The sequence below is a fragment of the Apteryx mantelli genome, chromosome 17 (genome assembly GCF_036417845.1).
Source record: "Apteryx mantelli isolate bAptMan1 chromosome 17, bAptMan1.hap1, whole genome shotgun sequence".
Classification (NCBI taxonomy): domain Eukaryota; kingdom Metazoa; phylum Chordata; class Aves; order Apterygiformes; family Apterygidae; genus Apteryx; species Apteryx mantelli.
The window spans coordinates 20,236,400-20,256,138 of NC_089994.1; the positions used below are offsets into that span (position 1 = coordinate 20,236,400).

The 19,739-nt window shown below is 40.2% G+C and overlaps 1 protein-coding gene across 2 annotated transcripts in view; it reads right to left on the bottom strand.

The window, feature by feature from the left end:
• KREMEN1 (kringle containing transmembrane protein 1) overlaps positions 1-16,544 on the bottom strand; it is a 41,484-nt gene extending 24,940 nt beyond the window's left edge. For both annotated transcript variants that reach the window (XM_067306818.1, XM_067306819.1), the window contains exons 1-3: positions 16,251-16,544; positions 4,934-5,096; positions 969-1,060 (exon numbers count right to left, since the gene is read on the bottom strand). In XM_067306818.1, coding sequence (XP_067162919.1) covers positions 969-1,060; positions 4,934-5,096; positions 16,251-16,329 — 334 coding nt within the window. In that variant the 5' untranslated portion in view covers positions 16,330-16,544. The remainder of the gene's footprint in view (positions 1-968; positions 1,061-4,933; positions 5,097-16,250) is intronic.
• Between the last annotated feature and the right edge of the window lie 3,195 nt (positions 16,545-19,739).

Here is a 19,739-nt window from a genome sequence, read left to right on the forward strand (position 1 = left end):
AAACCCCTAGTAATCTGAGAGTACTTGTATATATGAAGCAGGTAAAGGAATTAATAAAATGTTTAGTTATGGTTGTTGACATACAAAATTGGAATGTTTCTTAAATATTTAGGCAAATTTTTTAAAAACATGGTTCGTTCTTAGGATTTTATCCTGGAGCATTTACGAATTAAAATTTTGGAACACATTGATAGGAATCATGAAAAAAAGAAACACACTTGGGATTAGATAGATAATATAATACATTAAGGAAACTAAATACTGGAAGGAGAGAATTAGAGGATTTTTTGTGGGAATTCATGTCAGATGACATACATTTAGGTAAATAGCTTGCAAATTGTCTGTTTTTAAAAAGTCAAACAAAATACAGTTTGTGCTTTAACAGCAAGGCTAAGTATATGCACCTGTAAGTAATGGAAGTCTAGCCCTGAGCTCCCATATAGCTACCAAGTAGCCACATTTTTTCCTGTATCCTCTCCTACTGCCTTTATTTCTTTAAAACAATTTTGTATATGTTGTGTGTTATGCATATTAAACTATCACCATCCATTTATAAAGTAATTTCAAATGATGGCTATATATGTACCTTTTAAAAAAATTAATGAATAATTTCCTATTCATTTTTGTCCTCTTTAGATTTTAATAAGTGAGTGACCTATCTCTACAGATTCAGAAAACCAGCAATACTTCTGAAGTTCTGAGTGATTCCCTTCTTGCATTTTATTGTGAGTAATATAATCCATTAATTCTGACAGGAGATGAAGAGGGTAGCAGTGGAGGAGCAGATATACAGTAAGCTTGTTATTAACTTTAGAGACCATTTTAAAATATTGCTTAGTCTGCAAGTGGAAATAAGCTGGTTGGCCTTATCCTAGTTCCTGTTGGGAAAATCACTACCCACTGTTGTATAACTGCCAGTCTCTGTTCAACAGAGATGCAGGCCTAAAATAATTACACGGTGTTCTTACTTCGGCATGATGGAATCTCACAATATTTCCAATATACTCCGTCCTCGTGCTCTGCAATGTAGCACCATGGGCTGACATCTCCATCAGGATTCCTGAGAGAGAAAAATAGACAGAGTGAGCAAAAAGTCATCATATGTTTTCAAAGATCACACAAAAGTAAATCTTACTAATCTTAAGTTTCAGCACTATTTTTGTTTTAATTCCTATTGAATATTTAACCAATTGGGCTTATATACCAAGAATAATGCAGAAGTGGACAAGAAGTTCAGATAACTTTGGTTATTATAGTACACAGCAAGCACAAAAGGTTAGTAAAGTCTAAAACATAAACTTTCTTTCCCTTCTGAACTCCCTTTTTTCCCCTCTAACTCTAAAAGGTGCAGAGCTATTTTTGGACGGTACTGAGAGAGAGGAGGATTTTCAGCAGCGTGTGCTGGGTACAAGTTCCTTAGACTCCTAAAACTGAGTCCTGCCTTGGTACAAATATATTGTCCAGCCTCCAGCTTTCTGTGTATAATGACAAAACCATATGTCTGATAAAGTTTTGGGGAAGATTCAGATCTTTGATTCAGCCTTATTGAGGGAGAAGAAATCTGTTTCAGTGATCTGATATATTGGATGGGTGAGATAATTCATTATTTGTCCGTGATTATTCATTGTTGCTGTGTAGCATCTTTTACAAATGCACTCCTAATTCTTCATTAGGTCATTTAAAGTTTTTTCTATGTATGCCTTTAAAAACTATTTACATCTGAAAGAACAGTTTAACAGAATAAATTGATATTTTGGACAGTTAGGTGGAACTATGATCTTTTTCTGTAACTAGGGCCAGCAACAATCATGTATTTTTGGCACGATTTATATAAATTAGACCCTCCCATATAGTGAAGCGTCAGTTTGGCTACATGTTGTCATTGCGGTATGTTAACAACGCTTTGTGGGAGGTCCAATTTTAGAACTGCCAGTGATGTTTTTGGTCAAACAATGGAATGCTGGAGACAGCTGGTGAGTTGAGTTCAGTTGGTTAAAATGGCAAAGCTGCTGCTGGTTAGGCTTTCAAACACACTGGTAAAAGTAGTGGAGGAGGAAAGCCCAAGACTAGTGTACTAAGAATTTAGGTATAGTGTCAGAGGTTCCAGTAGCTAAAGAAGGTAGAAATACAAAATCAGCTGATGGAAGATGTTCATCAGTAGTTATGGGGGGAGCCTGTACTGGAAATAACACAATTTTCCTCATTTTCACAGTTATGGGACATTTTGCTTTTACATCTGCATGAGAGAAACCTGATGGCAGTAATTAAATCATGGTAATGGCATTCCACATATAAATGTCTTAAAATGCAAGGAAAGTGCAGAGAAATGTGATTAGCATCATTAGAAGTCTTTGCCTTAGACCTCAAAAGTGCACACAGTTAGAAAACAATTGAGTGTGTTCCAAAATCTCTGAAATCTTCAGTCTGCATAGTTCTGTCATGGCTGAAATGAGGTTTAGCAGAACATTATAAGGCATTTCCATCTCAACAAGTTGTTTTGCAGAAAAAAAAAGTGTTTCAAGTAAGGGACAGCTGTGGAGAGATAGCATCCTTCTAATTAATGCTGTGAAATATAAAATTAGATTATCCAAATATTGTCCCTAAAATTGAGCCTCAAAGTAAAGTATCATGTCTTAAGTCTTGTGAGATATGTGTTGCCACTGAGAAGGGGAGATCTTATCCATTGACAAGCAGGAAATGATTGGCAGAGAAAGAGTTAAAACAGTGGTATTCTGACTCACAAGTCTTAGACATGCTTTGCATGCTAAAGCTATGCTGTGACACTCTTAAAACAGTGACTTTCAAAACTGTTTTTCAACAGGATGTGAACTTAAAAAGCATCCATCACTTAGGATCATGCTTCCATACACCTGTGAGACTATGCCTGAGCCAGGTGATACAACAAAAAAGAGGGAAACGGTCAACCGTTTCTAACCGTTTGCTAAAATGAGACTCTAATAAGGATTACTTGAATACCGGGATTATTAGCAACCAGTTTGTTCTGTACATTCTGTCTCTTACACGATCTTTGACATGTTCACAGCATGCACATGTTTTGCTTTGTACTAGCCTAAGTATTAGCTAGAGTCCACTGCCAAAATTAAGACCCTGTAGCTTGTCTATCTGGCATATTGCCACACAGTAGCAATCAAAATTACTTTCTTGATTCTGGTATTTGTGTCACGGCTTATTCAGTGGCCTCTAGCCTTTTTATAGCTCTGTGTTAGTACACTTCCTGAGACACATCTCTACGTGTCAGGAGGACTGTTATGCTTTTGGTCTTGTTGGGTTAAGGCAGTGGGGCTGTAAGGATGACATAAAATGTTTCTGGTGAAAGTAATCCTTCCTGTGCTCAGATACCAAACTGAGACTAGACAGCTTGATAGGTTTATCTGGTTTCCAGGACACTTTCAAAAAAGAATGCCCAACTTTACGGAGTTTCTCTTTTAAGTAAGTGCAGTATTTTTCTCTATTCTGGTGAGCTACTGAAGTGATTCAGAAGAAAGTCAATCCAGAACTTGACAATGATGCTTTCTCCTTCTACAGCTGAAAACAGAGTTCAGTGTTAGCTATTGTCTGCTAACTGACTGGCTCTGTCCCTGCCATATTTTCTTGAAAAACTAATTCTGATGAAATATAGAAAAGTTCTTCAATCAAGAACCAGAACTCTTATGTCTATGACAGAGCAATCAGGCTGAACTCCTGCATCTTCATTTTGTCTCATTCATCCTGATTTATATTACTTACAATGAAATGACTTGAGCACGAAGGCGGCAAGTGTATAGGCTCTAGTCCCAGAAAAGCCTATAACCTGCTAATTAACGGTATCTTCCAGGAGAATGGAGGAGTGGTTTGAACCTGCTCATGAAGGAGATCCTAGAGCTTTTCTTGCCATGCCCCAGGTAAATGTTTTGATTCTTAATCTCTTGGTTTAAGCAGTTCTGTCCTCATTACCCAGAGAGTAAGAAACACCACTGGACTTCATATACAGCCTAAATGAGTAGATGATTATCACTGTTTAAAGAATATATCTATCAGGTTCTTCCCCACCTACCTCCATGGCAAGTATAAGTGTGAGCAAAAACTGAGCAAAAACTCAGTTGGGCAAAGGCAGAAATGCTTTTTGGGCATGCACAACATCAGAAAGTTAGATGTTGCAGAAATGTCAAGGCTGAATGCTGAAGAGCCTGCAGAGTTTAAGTATTTCCAAATGTAGGTGGCATTTGAACTGGGCTTTTCAGAGTTGCAGATTTTTCTTTGACCCCTAAATTCTGCTAAACTCCTTGTTTAGGTTTCTATTCTGAGTAACTGTCCACAGTTACAGAGGAAGTCCCTAAAAGTCAAGGAAATGAAAGTAGATATGCCATGGCTTGAAAGGGCATTATAATCACTGACCCTTGAGCTTCTGAAATCTAATAACAACTCTAAGTCACTGAACAGCTTGTATTCACTGAGAATTCTTAGTGTCTATGTAACTTTCACAAACACAAAGCTCTGAAACACAGTGTATAACAGAACCAGGCTTCTGGGTGAGGCTGAAAACCATAATGGTCCAGATGCTCCTACAGACATTTACCAGTGCTTTTTGCTTCTGACTTGAAGCAGGGTTTTTTTTTTGTTTTGTTTTGTTTTTTACATTCTACCCTTTTTATTTAAGCAATGTGTAATCTTTCTCTGTTACGCCAGACTATAGATTGGTTATATGATATCCACTTTGGATGAGATCTGGGTTGAGAAAAGTTACTCTGCTAACAGTGCTTGTGTGTTGAACCAAAGATCCAGGGTACTGATCCCAGGATAAAACAATGCCTATTCGATATCCATGTCTCTGACATTCTTCACTGTATTATGGGAAGTTCCCCAATTTTGTGTCAACTGTTTAAAGTAACACTGGGTATCTAGGCAATGTTAGTAGCAATGAGACATTCCTTACCTGCAGTAGTTATGCTCTCCAAGCCCTCCCTCCCCATTGGGATATTTCAAAGTATTATAAGGATGCTCAAAGGTCTCATTCCAAAAAAGACAAGGTTTCCCTGCATACTGGGCGGTCTGGTTCTGAGTGCCACGATAGTCAGCCCCATTTGCTGTATAACATTCTGGGAAGAAATGGAAATGGAGAGAGAGAGAGAGAGAGAGAGAGAGAGAGAAAGAGAGAGAATGTATGTAGGTTTGGTGTTTGGTTGCCCACCCCCCCCCCCCAACTCTCCCATCCCCAAGAGTCTAGTTTCCTTTCACTAAAATGCTTTCTGCATTGTTTAGGCCATTAAAGTTGCTTTCTGGGATTTAGATGTTCTCTCAGAGTCAAACATCTCTTCAAGAGATTACCGATTTCATTATTTTTACTAAACATTGTATAAGACAACAATTAGGTCTGAAGAGTGATTAATAAAATTAAAATACATTTCCTGAATGAGCAAACTACATTTTGTACTGTTTTCTTTGTGTTTTACCGGTTAGGCTGAATCTGTAAAGTGCAGATTTTCCAAAAACAAGATAAGGTGATGATATCATCCCGCCATTTGACAGCACATTACTGAATTCTCATGCTAGTCTAACTACTTTTGTGATCCTGTGTACTTTATAAAGTGAAAGATTTTGTAGGCATGGATCTGGCAAACCTTTATATCATGATTTAGAAAAATACTTAGGTATGTAAGGGATTTTTTTTCTCTGGCCTGAACTGCTTTACAAAGGGATTTCCTTATATAGAATATATAATCATGGTACTGTGATTTGCCATTACAGCATTTATTTTGTTCAGATTAAAGCTTACAAGTCAGTATTTTTCTGCCTTATTCATATACTTTCTCCCATTTATGTCTGCTTCTCTAACTTCCTAATATTCAGTAAGTTAGAGATTAAAGCAAACCTTGTGATTTCTCTAGTCATGAAATACGCTATCCTATTTCTCATGCTGCCTGGTTTTGCTGTCTCTTATTAATGTCATTTTCTGATCAAATAAATATTCATATGCATGCATGATTTTACCATCTACTAAAAGTGCAAAACAATTTTTTGATTAAATGATGCATCTTATCTTCCAGAAATAGTAATTATAGTGTACCAAAAATATACCCCTCCTATTTATAATTAATACTTGGTAACATTTGTCATCCATTCACTTATTTAAAAATAGTATTAAAATACAACATTCCACAACAGAATTAAACTTTGTGTTACACTGCTGTAAACATTTCTTTGTCCTGAGTAGCATTACTGGGGAAAGTCACAAGTGCCTCTTACTGACTTTGCAGGCTGGGCAACCTTCTGTCTTATCTGACAATATTCTCTCTGCAGAAATCATGTAACAGCTGCACAGATGCTGTTGTTCACTGCCCTGATGGAAAGGGAAACTGCTCTGCTGCTCTGCTGGGCCCTGAGTGGACTGTGCTCATCTGAGCTGTTCCTCATCAGATGTTCCTTACAAAACAGGGCTAGAAAGACAGCCATTGGAAGGGGGAGGGGGGGAAGCTTAATCCTGATATTAACCAGTATACCTTTTTTTGTATCTCAAAATACTGTGGAAGAGGGAAGATTTATTATTAAAAGCACATATTTGAAATCAATTTCATCTGGGCCCACAAATACCAAAATTCTGCAATTACAATGGTATGACTATTTCACAGTAGCATACATGCCAAATAAAAACTGTGGGGGGGGGGGGGGGTTGTGTGACATCACTATGCATTTTCCTGTCTAGGCAGGTTAGAATTTCTTTTAAATGTAACTTTATTGCTGAATGCACATAGAAAAGGTGTCTGCACAGCCATTAATGGACACTACCATCAACTGTGGACAGAAATCTAATTTAGCAGAAATAAACTTCAAGTCAATACTCCTCCTTACTCTAATTTACCTAAGAACTAAGATTTATTGCAAAACAAAGGTTGATTAGGAGCGGTAACACATAGTGTTACCTACTGAATAATCTCCAGAACAAAGAAATGACAATCCTTTCATTAATCTTGTATAATCCTCAAAAGCACAAATAGTGGATGCCTGTGGTTTCATCTATACAGTAAGTGTGCAGATGGCATATGAGGACAAAAACTTTAGAAATACAAGATGGGCATAGACTGACCAGGCAGTAGCTCTAAAAGCAAAGTTTTAGGGTTTACCATGGATCACAAGTGTGAATGTGAATCAACAATATGGTTACATGCGCGCGTGCGCACACACACACACACACACACACACACACACACGGATACACATAAACAAGACAACTGAAACAATTACTTTTTCCACTTTATTCAGGATGGCAATTTTAGATACTGTGCTCCAAGAAAAATGCAGATGATGTCAAGAAAATTCATGAGAGAGAGAAAAAAAAGAAATGACCAGTGCCTAAGAAATGTAATTTCTAGAGAAATCTTGGATGAACTGGAGCTGCAAAGTCTAGGGAAGAATTTGATGGAAGACTTGTTAAAACACAGTTGCTAGGGGAGCTAAACTATTTTCTATGTCCAAATCATATAGAAAAACAAGTAATATACTAAAGCCAGGGACACTTATGTTAGACCTCAGCATAAACTCTCATGACCTGGAGATTGTCAAATTATCATCGCAGGAGATTCTTAATAAGAAGTTAGGGGAAAAAAAGAGCTGGAAGGAGCATACATAAAACTGATTCTGCCTTTGGGTGTAGGGATGGAATAGATAACTCTTCAGGCCCTTTTCAGGCCTATTGTCTGTGGTTCTCTATATATTTTAGGTTCACGAGTGAGGAACTGCAACACATTCATCTGAATATAATCCATATATGCGGTTCAGTGTATTTTATTTCTCACTTATTCAGCCAAGTAGTCCATATACTGAGGTGCATCATACCAGTCTATTTCACAAGACCTGTTTTCCTAGGTCACTGGGAGTGTCTTTTTGAGCATAAAATAAAGAAACAACTTTTTTTACCAATGGATTATACATTTTAATAGTTCACTTGTGTAACTCATATGTTTTCCAAACTTCTGAGCTTGCTGTTAGGTGTTAGCCAAGAGTTTGTAAAGTGACATACATGTCTATTTGTTCACTTCAGCTTCAATCACAGAACAGCTTAATTTACATAACATTTTAACCTTTACCTATTACAGCCAGCACTGTACAATGCAATTCTTCAACAATACTGTACAAAGCAATTTTTCATTTGCTTCTAGTGAGATGGAGGCAAATATCTTCCATAGCGACATGACATTTTCAGTGTAGAACCATGCAAACTCAAAACACTTCAGTCTGCCTAGCTATATCACCCATGCAGATGAGCAATGCACATTTATTGGAAAATGCAAATCTGTGTTTCCAGTATTCAGGCCACTATAGAATTTTGCATAAACTCATGAAAAAGACCTTTTAAGTCACCACAGTGTTGTCATGTTCTCTAGTACTCCTGCTTTGCAGTTAATATCAAAGCTTTTCTATGTCTTATCTGAAAAAATAAGTTGATGCATTTGGCAGAAAAGAGCGGAACATATGGTCAAACAGGATAAATAAAATAATGTACAGTATAAAAAGCAGTTGTGAGGAGTGATATGCACAGCCAGAAAAGATGTCTACTTCCGTTTAGTGCTATTACTAGTTTTCTTTTCACTTTTAAACTAGAAACAATATTTACTAACATCCACTCAGAAACTTGAGGAATGGTACAATACCTGACTGTAATGTGGCACGCACATCAAACTGAAGTTAATGTCAGCCCATTTTAGGCTTTGCTAAGACTGGCCCATGTTTTAACTTGCAGTAGCAGCTGCTTTGCATTTTGATCTTCAGCTTTTTTTTTTCTTACTCTTTGAATAGGTTTTCTTCAAACTTCACTGCAGTAATAATTAATGTATGTCCTGTTACATGGGAAGAAGAGCCAGAACTGTCATCGTTCCTTTTAACTATAAGGTACTGTTCTCCAGACAATAAGTAGCTGTAACACTGTCTCCTTTGTCTTTTTTGCACTGCCAGGAGATTTGGGAAAATGTGCCAGTTGACTCATAGTGAAGGTCCTTTGGCTTTGCTAGCATCTAGATGTGGAAGGGGGAAGGAGTAGGATATCATGTAAAACCACTGATTATCCCAACAATACTGAAATTAAAACTATTTTTAAATTATGGGATCTAGTAGCTGTTATCAAATTATATAAGCAAGTACTTTATTTCTTAAAGGGAAGTTGCTAGGAAATTTTCATTTTTTTAATGACTAATCATAATTTTGCTGTAGCGTAAGAGTGCAGACTTTTCAAGCAAATATTGGTATTCAAAAAATCAAGACCTCAATACTACTTTTTTTTTAAACTTGAACAGTTTGGGGTTCTACTAAACTATGGTTGTATATATTGTACTGTTTTCTATAAAATTCCTGGTAAAATTGATAGAGATCCCTCAGCATATTCAGTATCTTGGCAGTAAATAGCTGCTTTAATTTATCATACATATTGATTTCTCTGTATTTTGCTGCATGATATCCAAGACGCTACCTTAGCAATCTCACCATGCCATTAATATTCAGGACATGTTGAAGGTGAGAAGTGAATGTTCCATCTGCAAACAGACCACTGCCCTTTCCACTTCAGACCCATAGCTGCTCTTTCAAGACAAACGCTCTAAAAGATTCCAGAAAATGGTAGGCTGGAACCTCTGTCCTAATTTTGTTCTGCACTACTGCTACAACGATTCTGTGAAAAGATGTACTTAAAATATCAGCCTGATTTGTCTGCACAAAATTAAGCCAGGAGAGATCATCTGAATAAAACAGTCAGAAAAGGGTGGACTGAACAGAATGGGTAAAACTCTTGGGCTTACTCCATTTACCTGTTCTCTCCTTGGTAGATTATGATCATGTAGGAGAAAGAAAAAAAAATAATCAGAAAACAAAAAAGCAACCACCTTCTCCTTTACTGTTCTGTCACCTGCTGGATCCAACTGCCTTATGTTGGCTGATATTTCCATACTACCTTGAGCTATGAAACTGTTAGCTTGAAATCTAACTAATATCAGAACAGTGACTCAAGGAAGTTAATATCAGTTACCTGAATTTCAGCAAACTTTATTCCTTGAAGTTTTGGAAGACTATGGTATACTTTGACAGAACTTGTGCAATGTATCTTAGTCTCCTCTGGCTGGTGAAGACAGCAAGAAAAGAGCATGGACTCTGTGGGAGTTACTGCTGACAGCTCCCTAGAAGGAAAGGTCATGGAGAAAACTATCTCCAATCAAATGTTGAAGTCTCTGGGCTCCTCATACTTCTAAGATCTTAGTCAGCTGGGTTTCAGCCATAGTCTGAAGTAGAGGTTTGTGTCAAATCAATGCATAAAATCAAAGTGTCTGTGATGATGCCACTGTTAATTGCCTAATGACCCTGCTGCTTCTTCTGTTTCATGGGGATGTCTGCAAATAGAATTAATTAGAAGTAAAACCACTGCAGTGGTTTTATTCATGAAAAGCTGGAAAGACCAACAGGTCCTGTTCAGGATAATGTTTATGAGCTACAGTGTGAAAACACAGGCTGCAGTGTATTGTCAAGGTTGTTTTGATTTCAATACATCAGATGCTGCAGTTACCAAAAAAAACAAACACAACAACAACAACAAAAAACACTTTTTTTTTTAATGATTACTGAGACTAGATATGTATGTATTGGGTGGCAACCGCTAGTAAGAAAAAGCAGAGAAGTAAGCCTGGCAATGGCTGTCCACCATGAATGATCAGTGTGCAATACAGGTTCACAATTAGTTTCATTAGAGTCAGATCGATGTTTGGAAGATCAAACAGCAGCTGTAATATAAATTTTTTCCATCTGCCTTGGTTTCTTCTTCGATGTAGGGACCTTACAATGATCATTTATGCTTTTGTTACTTTGGGACTGTATGGATGCCTGTGCTCCACATGGGTGCCACCTTAGGATCATTTGGAAAATTAAGGTAGTGCAGAATAATAGCCACACTGTATGAACCACTGACAATAAAACACTGAAATTTCAGAGTCTATATTGGCTGCCAATGATTTGCTAAGATGGAGTTTCAATTATGGTATTAATCTGTAGTATCCTTAATGGTGAGAGACCTAGTTACCTGAGAAACACTAATTTCATGATACATAACCCCAGATGGAGACAATGCAACATTTGAATTTTATCTGCAGCCTTTTTTATACAATTAAAAACAAACAAACAAACAAAACCCCCCAGCTATCTACCTCTCAAACATTCTTCCCTTTCAGGCTGACAAGGATGAAATTTTATGTATCTTTTGAACATTCTTCAAAGCCATCTTTTCTCAAAGACCTGTATTTAGTGACATTGCAGATTGCAGACCAAAAAGATGGAAGTTTCGGAGTGGTTTAAATGCCATCTTAGAGTACTCTGTTTGGGCTGTATATGTAGCTTTTGAGGGAGGTTATTAGAAAATTCGGAATTCTCATTCTGAATTGTCATTTGTCAATTCATTTAACTATTTCACCAAAAGATAAAGTTACTTGATTCATTCATTTGCTTTACGTTTGGGAAGCTACTTGAAGCTCTGGCTTGCTGCCAGAGAGACTAAAGTTGATAACAATTGGCCAGAAATTATCCTACTAGCCACAGTGAGACAAGAAGCAAGGTTCTCTTTTCAGAATCTGAAGATTAAAGGATAATGCAAGGTGAATGAAAGTGGCTGCCATTTACGCCTTAGGTTTCATTACAGTGATGTGATATCCAAAACACTAAATGCTCTGTAAGGCTGGAGCAAGAGATAAAGGTTCCTATAATTTACCTGGTATAACTGCCTGCTCGGTTGTCACTTGTTTTTCTTGAAGCCTTTCAGAAGAGTCAGAGAAATGCTTGAGCAGAATTTAAGAATATGGAACCAAAGGTGCCAGATCTGATAATGGCTAGGTGTCACTTGCTTGATGCACATGCTTGCACTGTGTTTTAAGAAAAGTTTCAAGTTATTTCCATTCTACCTAAACTGTTTTCAAAGCTCTTGCTCGAGTTTGCAATTTGAGCACTCCTCCTTAAATGAAAGCACTGTATCTAGGTGCAGATGGCAACAGTTACAGGCACTAACCAGATGCTGCAGTCTCTAATTTGATTGAAAGGGTATAATTAGACAGCAGAAACACTTCAATGAGAGAGTAATGCACAGAGCGAAGGACAGAAACCACTTAACTGATGCCAAGATACCCCAGCAGTAAGAGGCAGGGGCCCATGGATGGAAGAGGCAGAACACCAAATTACCTTCTTCAGATGAGAACTTTTTTGTTTCCCTGTGGACATGTGAATAGGGATTTTATTATCGTAGGTTGCCACAGTGCTTTATGTGGGAACATTGATTAAAAACAGAAGACGCTTCAGGAGATCAAAGAGGCAAATATGGCTTCTGTGGTCAGTATTAAAAATATTTTTAGCAGTACAATGGTTTTCTTTGAAGATGCAGTTTTACTGATTGAACCAAAAGTTCATTTGCATATTTCCATCTGATTGGACAGGAAAAATCTCATTCCATATTATGTTATGATGCAAAATAAATGCTTTGGGGAAGTATATGACTGTTTTAGATCTCCCCAGTTGAAAATCAGTGTAGTATTTTTACATTTCACTACTTTACTATTCTAAATGCTACCAATGTAACAAAAGTCCTTATCAAAACTATCATGCTTGGGTGCCTACACTGTAATGGTAGAAAACCACAACAGCTGATATGAACTACAGAAAAAAATCAAGAAAGAATGATCTCTGTTTAAAAATGCGATTTTCAAATTGCTAAAAAAATGCCTCCCCATTTGGTAATTCACCCAATAAAAACCTGATCTGATGATATGAAGTCACCAGGTTAGCTGATGATTTCTCCTTTGCAGCGTAGGGGTATTTTGGATATAGTTAAAAAAAAAAAAAAATCTTTCTCACTCTCTGTATACACAAACACACACATATACATAATCTTTTAAAATCCTCAAATATAACCATTTTCTCGGCTCAGCACCAGAGGCTTTTTTAGCATCAGTCCAAAGCAGAGAGCAGACTCAGTGCATACTCACCTGACACTTTTTCAAACCTCAACTTAAGCATTGGCCTGTCCAGTAAAGATGAGCCTGGGGATATATGGACATATGCAATTCTGTATTTTTGCTCCCTGGCACATACGTCTCAGTTCATGAGTGGTTATATATGTGAGTTTGCTATCCTTGGGTAAGTTTGATTACTTGTCTTTAATCAGTTTTTCATCATTTTTGCTTAAAAAAAAAACACAGGAAACACTATCTGACTGGGCCAGACTGATTCTGGAACATGTTGGAAGCAGGCAAATAGGATATGAGCCGAAGAGACAGTTACCATTATTTTTAATGTTTAAAAATATGTGTTTTGTAAATGCTGCCTTTTTATTCACACAATACAAACACTCTGTATTAGCCACAGCTTTGCAGTTGCTGGCTGGTTTTCAGACACAAAATGATAAATACGTTTGACTTGTGATTCTTTATCTCTGCAAGTAAGAATGCATGATGTGGCCCCAGAGGAATTTCTGTTCCTTAATACAGCAGTTTGTTTTCTTTGTGAAGTTTTAAAACTGTTGTTCCACTGTCAAGTGTGGTAGACTGAATCCCTTTGGAAATTTTACCAGGATAGGCCATGGCCACTGTGTGGATGGAGGGAGCGGTCAATCACACAACTATTATGGTGTGATATGATAACGCAAACTGTGCAGCTGGCTGCACTGTAATTCCTGCCTCCCTCCCACTCGGTTAACTCCACCCTGCTTAAATTCATTCACATAACTCTGGATTTTGAATTACACTCTATGACGTGTAAACATGATATACTGAAGTGTCTGGGTGACTATTTCATTTTCTCTCCGTCTGGTTAGAAATGCTGCTTCAAGTATTTCCATGACAACTGCTCAAGGCATATCAAGTCCAACTGCTTCACTGTATCAGCAAGACGTAAGCAGAAAAGGGTGGCAAGAGTGATATCAGCTTTGTCAGAAAGGGCTGAAGTAGCAGCTTAAAGGAAAGATTCAGTTGGGAAGGAAAACAAGCACATGGCGATCCAGTATTACTGAATGGGAAGACAATAGAGAAAGGAAAAAGAAACTATCTGATAATCTTATCTGTTCCTGACGGGCAAACTAAGTGAACTCTATAAATACAGAAACTGGAAGTGAGAACGTACTACACTGAATATGTAAAAACACCTTTATTCATTGAAACTATGATTAGAGGAAGCCATTTCAATTTCTCTGTCTTTGCAATATTAAACTCATCAAATTCAGATAGTCCTTTAATCTTAGGCAATGTATTCACCCATCTTTAATTTCATACTTGCTTGTGAAATGTGGTAAGACTGAAGTTTGAATGCTGCAAAGTTCAGTGTTTGAATTAATAGAAACCGTTAGATACCTCACAGACTGCATCTTTACTTTTCTGTGAAATGTAGCACAGTACTAAGTGCAAAAATGATTGTCAGTTAACTCTAATTGTTGTCTATTCAAGTAATTTTTCATCAGGCAGTTCCGGAAGTCAAAGTTTCTCTCTCAACTTGGGAAACAACGGTGCTGCATTTTCAGACTACACTTTTTATAACAGTATGAAAACTTGTATTTAATAAGGAAAAAAAGAATAGGCATTAAAAACACACCATATGGCAAGCTACCTTACCAAAGAAATTAAAACGTGTCATTTCAGAACTCTGAAATGCACGCCTTGCTTTAAGTGCTTCTTGACCCAGCTCATCCTGTTTCAGTCCTGTGGGACTAAGGGTGAGGAAGAAGATTTTGAGGCACGGTTTGTGCATATGAAGAACTCTGCAGATTTTGTAGGTGCCATACAAATTGCAGGTCCTTGTTGAAGAGCAGGTTTGCACTGTTTTCAGGTCCTTTAGCAGGAGATAGATAGCTGGCTGGGCTGGAGGATGGAAGTGCAGGTGCATATAATAGACACAATCTTCTCAATAGCCTATGAAACAAACATTCACACAGGGATATCCTCCACTTGCTCTCATGCAGCGTCTTGTGAGGAACAGGGTAACATAAGGACTGTGTTCTGTCCTCAGTCCTGCTCAGGAAATTTACAAGCAGTCACTTCAACTTGCTAAGGAAGGGGTACCTACCCTGTGCAACTAACAGGGCCTGATGGTACTATGAACGGACCCTTAGACAAGGCCTAGACTTGTCCCTCTCTGTGCAGCTCTCAGGCTCCCTAGAGGCTTATGTGAAAGTATTCTTATGTTTTACTCACTTCAGATAACTGAAGTTCCTTTTGAGAAGTTGTAAAGTTTACCTTTTGAAAACTCTCTCTGGCAAAAGGACTTTTTTTTTCAAGAAAATCTATGTTAATCATCTCCAAATCTAATTAAGTGCATATACAAAAACTAAAAGCTGACATTTCACTGCTTTATAGCTGTAAGCAAATTAAAAAGTGGTGCCAAAAAAGTGAAGATTAACAAATTTCTATTCACGGTAAAGTAAGCAGGGCAAATTATGTGTTCATTTAATGAGTAAATATATCCCTTAATCTGTTACAAAGAATGATTTAAGGATTAGAATATGCAAAATGTATCCAGGAGGACCAAGCATCTGATGGCTGTGGGAGTGTGACCATCTGGAACAGCCGCTACAGATCGTGAGAAGCAGGACCAGCGCTCACCAGCAGAGAACTGTGGTACTTGCAATCATCAGTAACTGAGGTGAGAAATTCTAAGTGAAAAATCACAGAAAAGCTCACTGACAGGTAGCAAAGCTTCAGGCTTTCCGGACTGGCTGGCTGAATGAGTACCTGAATGGCCAGAGGAGTCGGTGCTTGGCAGGGGGGCGAGACGGCCCCCTCCTAAGCTCTGGCTCTGCGGTCCCGATCCTGCCCTGCTGCCACCTGTTTTTTTCATATCCCAGTGATTAAGTGCACCCACTCCCCTCTCCCTGCAGATGATCCCGTGTTGCAGACCGCTTTGATAGAGAAACGCACCGCTCTTCTTCCTCTTACGTTTCCGCACGTTTTCCAAACTCCGCGCTCAGCGAGCACCAGGAGATCCGCAAACAGCCGCACGCTACAAACACCGCACAACCCCCCCCCCCCCCGTGCAGCTTTGCACGAGCAGCTGCGAGCCATGCAGTGACCTGGCGAGCAGAAAGGGCGGCGCCGCGAGCTCCCAACGGTGCTGCCGGGCGGCAGAGCCTCCGCGGGAGGCTGCGCGCGCGCCGCCGGAGCCGGGGAGCGGGCGGCACCGCCCTCCCGCTGCCCGGCCCCGCCAGCCCCGCTCTGCTCCGCGCCCCGCTCCGCTCCGCGCCCAGCGTCACTCACCGGAGAGCAGAGGCTCGCGGCAGCAGCTCAGCGCCAGCCCCGCCACGGCCAGGGCGGCGGCGAGCGCGGGGGGCTCCATGGCGGGGCCGGCGCGCCGCGGCTCCGAGCAGGGGCGGTGGCGGCGGCCGGGAAGAGCGCTAAGTGCGAGAAGCGGAGGCCCTACAGCGTGTCCCGTAACTGCGCCCCGGCGAGGTGCCGAGTGGCAGATGAGGGATCCTATTACCAGCCATGTGACAGGAAAGGATAGAAACCAACACCCCAACCTGCTGCAGCGCCGGGCCGCGGAACTGCTGCTTTTGCGTGTGACACGACGGCTCTGGGCTGCCGGTCCGGGCTCCGCGGGGCCGCCTCCCCTTGCCCTCCCGCACACCGTGCCCCGCCCGCGGCCGGGGGAGAGGCCAGGCAGGAGCCCGCCAGCCCCGCGGCGCAACCGAGGGCTCTGCTGCGACCGGCCGCTGTCCCGCGGTCCTGCTGTCCGGCCCCGCCGCGGGCACGGGAGCCACGCTCGCCCGCCGCCAGGCCGGCTCCCGCGGGTCTGCGGGCGGCCCTTCCGCGCCGGCGGCGTCTGCCAACAGGCGGGAGCGAGCAGATGCAGCACGTCTTTCTTTGCTTTAAGGAAACAAAATCAAACCAACCAAACAAAACCGCCACAAACTTCGCACTCACCGCGTGCCGCTTCACGCGGGCGCGGCGGGGCCGGGCCGGGCGGCAGGCAGGCAGGCTCGCGGCTCAGGACATGAGGGGGTGTGAAAAGCCGTACCCCGCCAAGCACGGCGGCTGGGAGGCGAAGCGCCCCGGGAGAGGGCACCGCGGGCGCAGCCCTCGGCGGCCGCGCCGCCGGCCGAAGCCCCCGCGCCGGCTGCAGCCCCCGCGCCGGCTGCGGCCCCGCGGTGCGGCTCGCACAGCCGCGGGGGCGCACCCGCGCACACCCACACGGGTACACACCCGAACACAAACACACGGACACAAGGACACACAGACATGGACGTACGCGGACCCAGACTCCGAGGCACAGACGCACACACACGTGCACACAGGTAGCCCAGCCAACAGCCTGTGGATCACTCGGGGGCAACGCAATCGAAGGAAAAGTATCAGGGTTACTGTCAGCACGGTAACTGCAAACGCAGGTAAGCTTGGTTTTTTTCGGCTACGTGCAAGCAGTGAAACTGGTTCTTTGTCAAGGTGGTACATTATAAAGCCTCTGCCTTCGTTTCTACAAAGGTTTTATAGCTGACCTGTGAGCATGTTTGTCAATGGCAGTGCCTCCTTGCTAAAAACCAACCAAACCACAACAGCAAAAACCACTTACAGAACGTTACGCTTCCTTTGTCAGTGACAGGAACAGAACAAACATTCTTGTCCTTTCAGCACCTTTATACCTTTGCTATATAGTGGAGTTAGAAAGTCAAACATCTAAAAGTTTATAGGCTTTAACTGTTATATCAATACGTACTATGATATGCCTAGCTTTTAGCATGCAGGAACCTTTCATTATATGTAGTTGCAAAGTTGATTTTGAGGTGAAAAATGTGCTAAAATTTCTTTTGGCTATTGTGAGGTATATAGAACACAGAAAAGGGATTACATGTCAGCATCGGCTTTACATGTATATTTTGGTACCAGAGTTTATTGTGTCACATTCTTCTTACTTTGAGCTAAATTCCTAGCAAATGGGGAATTTTTAAGATAATGAAATATTGAAAAAAAAATGTTCTTAGTTTGGTGTTAAGCTTTTTTTTTTTTTTTTGGGGTAAATGCTGAAGTATTGAGTTCCTCCTCAAACATATTTTGTTTATGTATGTTCAGTTATTTGTTTCACACATTCTGGTAAAGTTGCTGGACCCTGAACTGTGGTTGCACAAGAGCTCTATGAGAAGAGATGATTTTGTGCCCACTGAATGTGTGTGTGTGCATGTGTGTGGCTGTGTCTGTTTTTACCACTGCTTTGTTTATGATAGGCTAAGCTGGATAATTCTGATTCATAGAAACCAGCTGTGTTCTCACATTAACATACAATTTTTTCAGGAGGAAGGCCAGAATCTAGTTCATTCCATATATTCCCATCCCAGTCTTTCTTACTGACAGGAAGTGTCACTAGCATTCCTTTATAATTCACTGTCTGTGCATGCAGCACTTCCTTGTGGCACATGCTGTCTAACAGCATACGAAACATTATTACTTTGTGTTTTACTAACACACATAATTCTCCCATCCAAGGACTGGGACCCCACTGTGTTACTTATTCACCCGATTTGGATCCCATTTGGTCTGGCACTCTGTTCCTTAGGGACCCTGGGACAGAGAAGGCTTGCAATCTTTCTTTAAACACTGTATTGACACCCAAGTTCACAAAATCGGCTTCTTATATCTCAGAAAAGTCCAGTTCGGTCTTCCAGCACTTCTAGGCAAAATCACCTTGGTTCATTCAGCTGCCCATGTTCTCCACTCAGCCACTGCACACACAACTGGGATGTGTGTGTACACACTAGTTGCACCAATTTTTTTCCTCACTGGAGCACAGTGGCAATGAATAGACAGTTTGTTGCCTCTGGTCATTCTCCAGTCTTCTTTCAAAATTCCTGTTTACAAGATTTTTATTTCTGTTCTATAAAATTGTTTGTATTTCAGCTTACTGTATTCAAGATCACTCATTCTCATTTTGTAATCTTCTGCTCATAGTTTCTGGTCTCTGTTTAAAAACAACAACAATGACAACAACAGCAGCTAATAAGTAATTAATGCTTTTATACTTTTAATACGTGGTCTGAGGCTCTTCTTTCAATTCATTGTGTTTCCATCATAAAGTCTGTACTGTTTCTCTCATTCTCATTCTATCATTCTCTCATTCTCTCCTCTACATGTAGTATATAATTTTTCTTGCTTTTTTGAAAAAAAACATGATTTTCCTGTAGTTTATGATTTAAAGACCTTAGAAAAACAGACCCTATGACCTGCAAGGTTAATAACTCCTTCATTATTGAAAAGAGTTGCACAACACAGAACTGTCTTTGCAAGCCCTCTGGGACACAGGCAAAGGTAAATGGTGATTATTTTTTGTAAAGAGAGTCTGTACAAGGTAGTAACTCAGAAATCAGCTAGATATTTAAAAAAAAAAAGCCTTAGAGTCTTTTAACTGAGAAGTATGCGTATTGCAGCTATTCAAGAAAAACATTGCAAGTGGAACTGTGCAAGCAGTGAATTTTTTGTGTTTTGAAGCTGGACCCTAACTTGCCAGTTGAATAAAGACAGATTTCAAAAAAAATCTGTTCATATCAACCCGAAATGAACGTTTCATTTTCTGAGTACTTTTTTTTTTTCAGTTGCACCCCTTTTTAAAATTCAGTCAGTACTGAAGCAAAAGTGTCATTTTTCAAAGAGTATTCCATGATTCACCAAAATATAAGAATGCAATGTTTAAATATTTTCAATATCTCTTCCTTTCCATCAAAAAAAAAAAAATCTGTAAATTCAACTTGACTTGCAGGT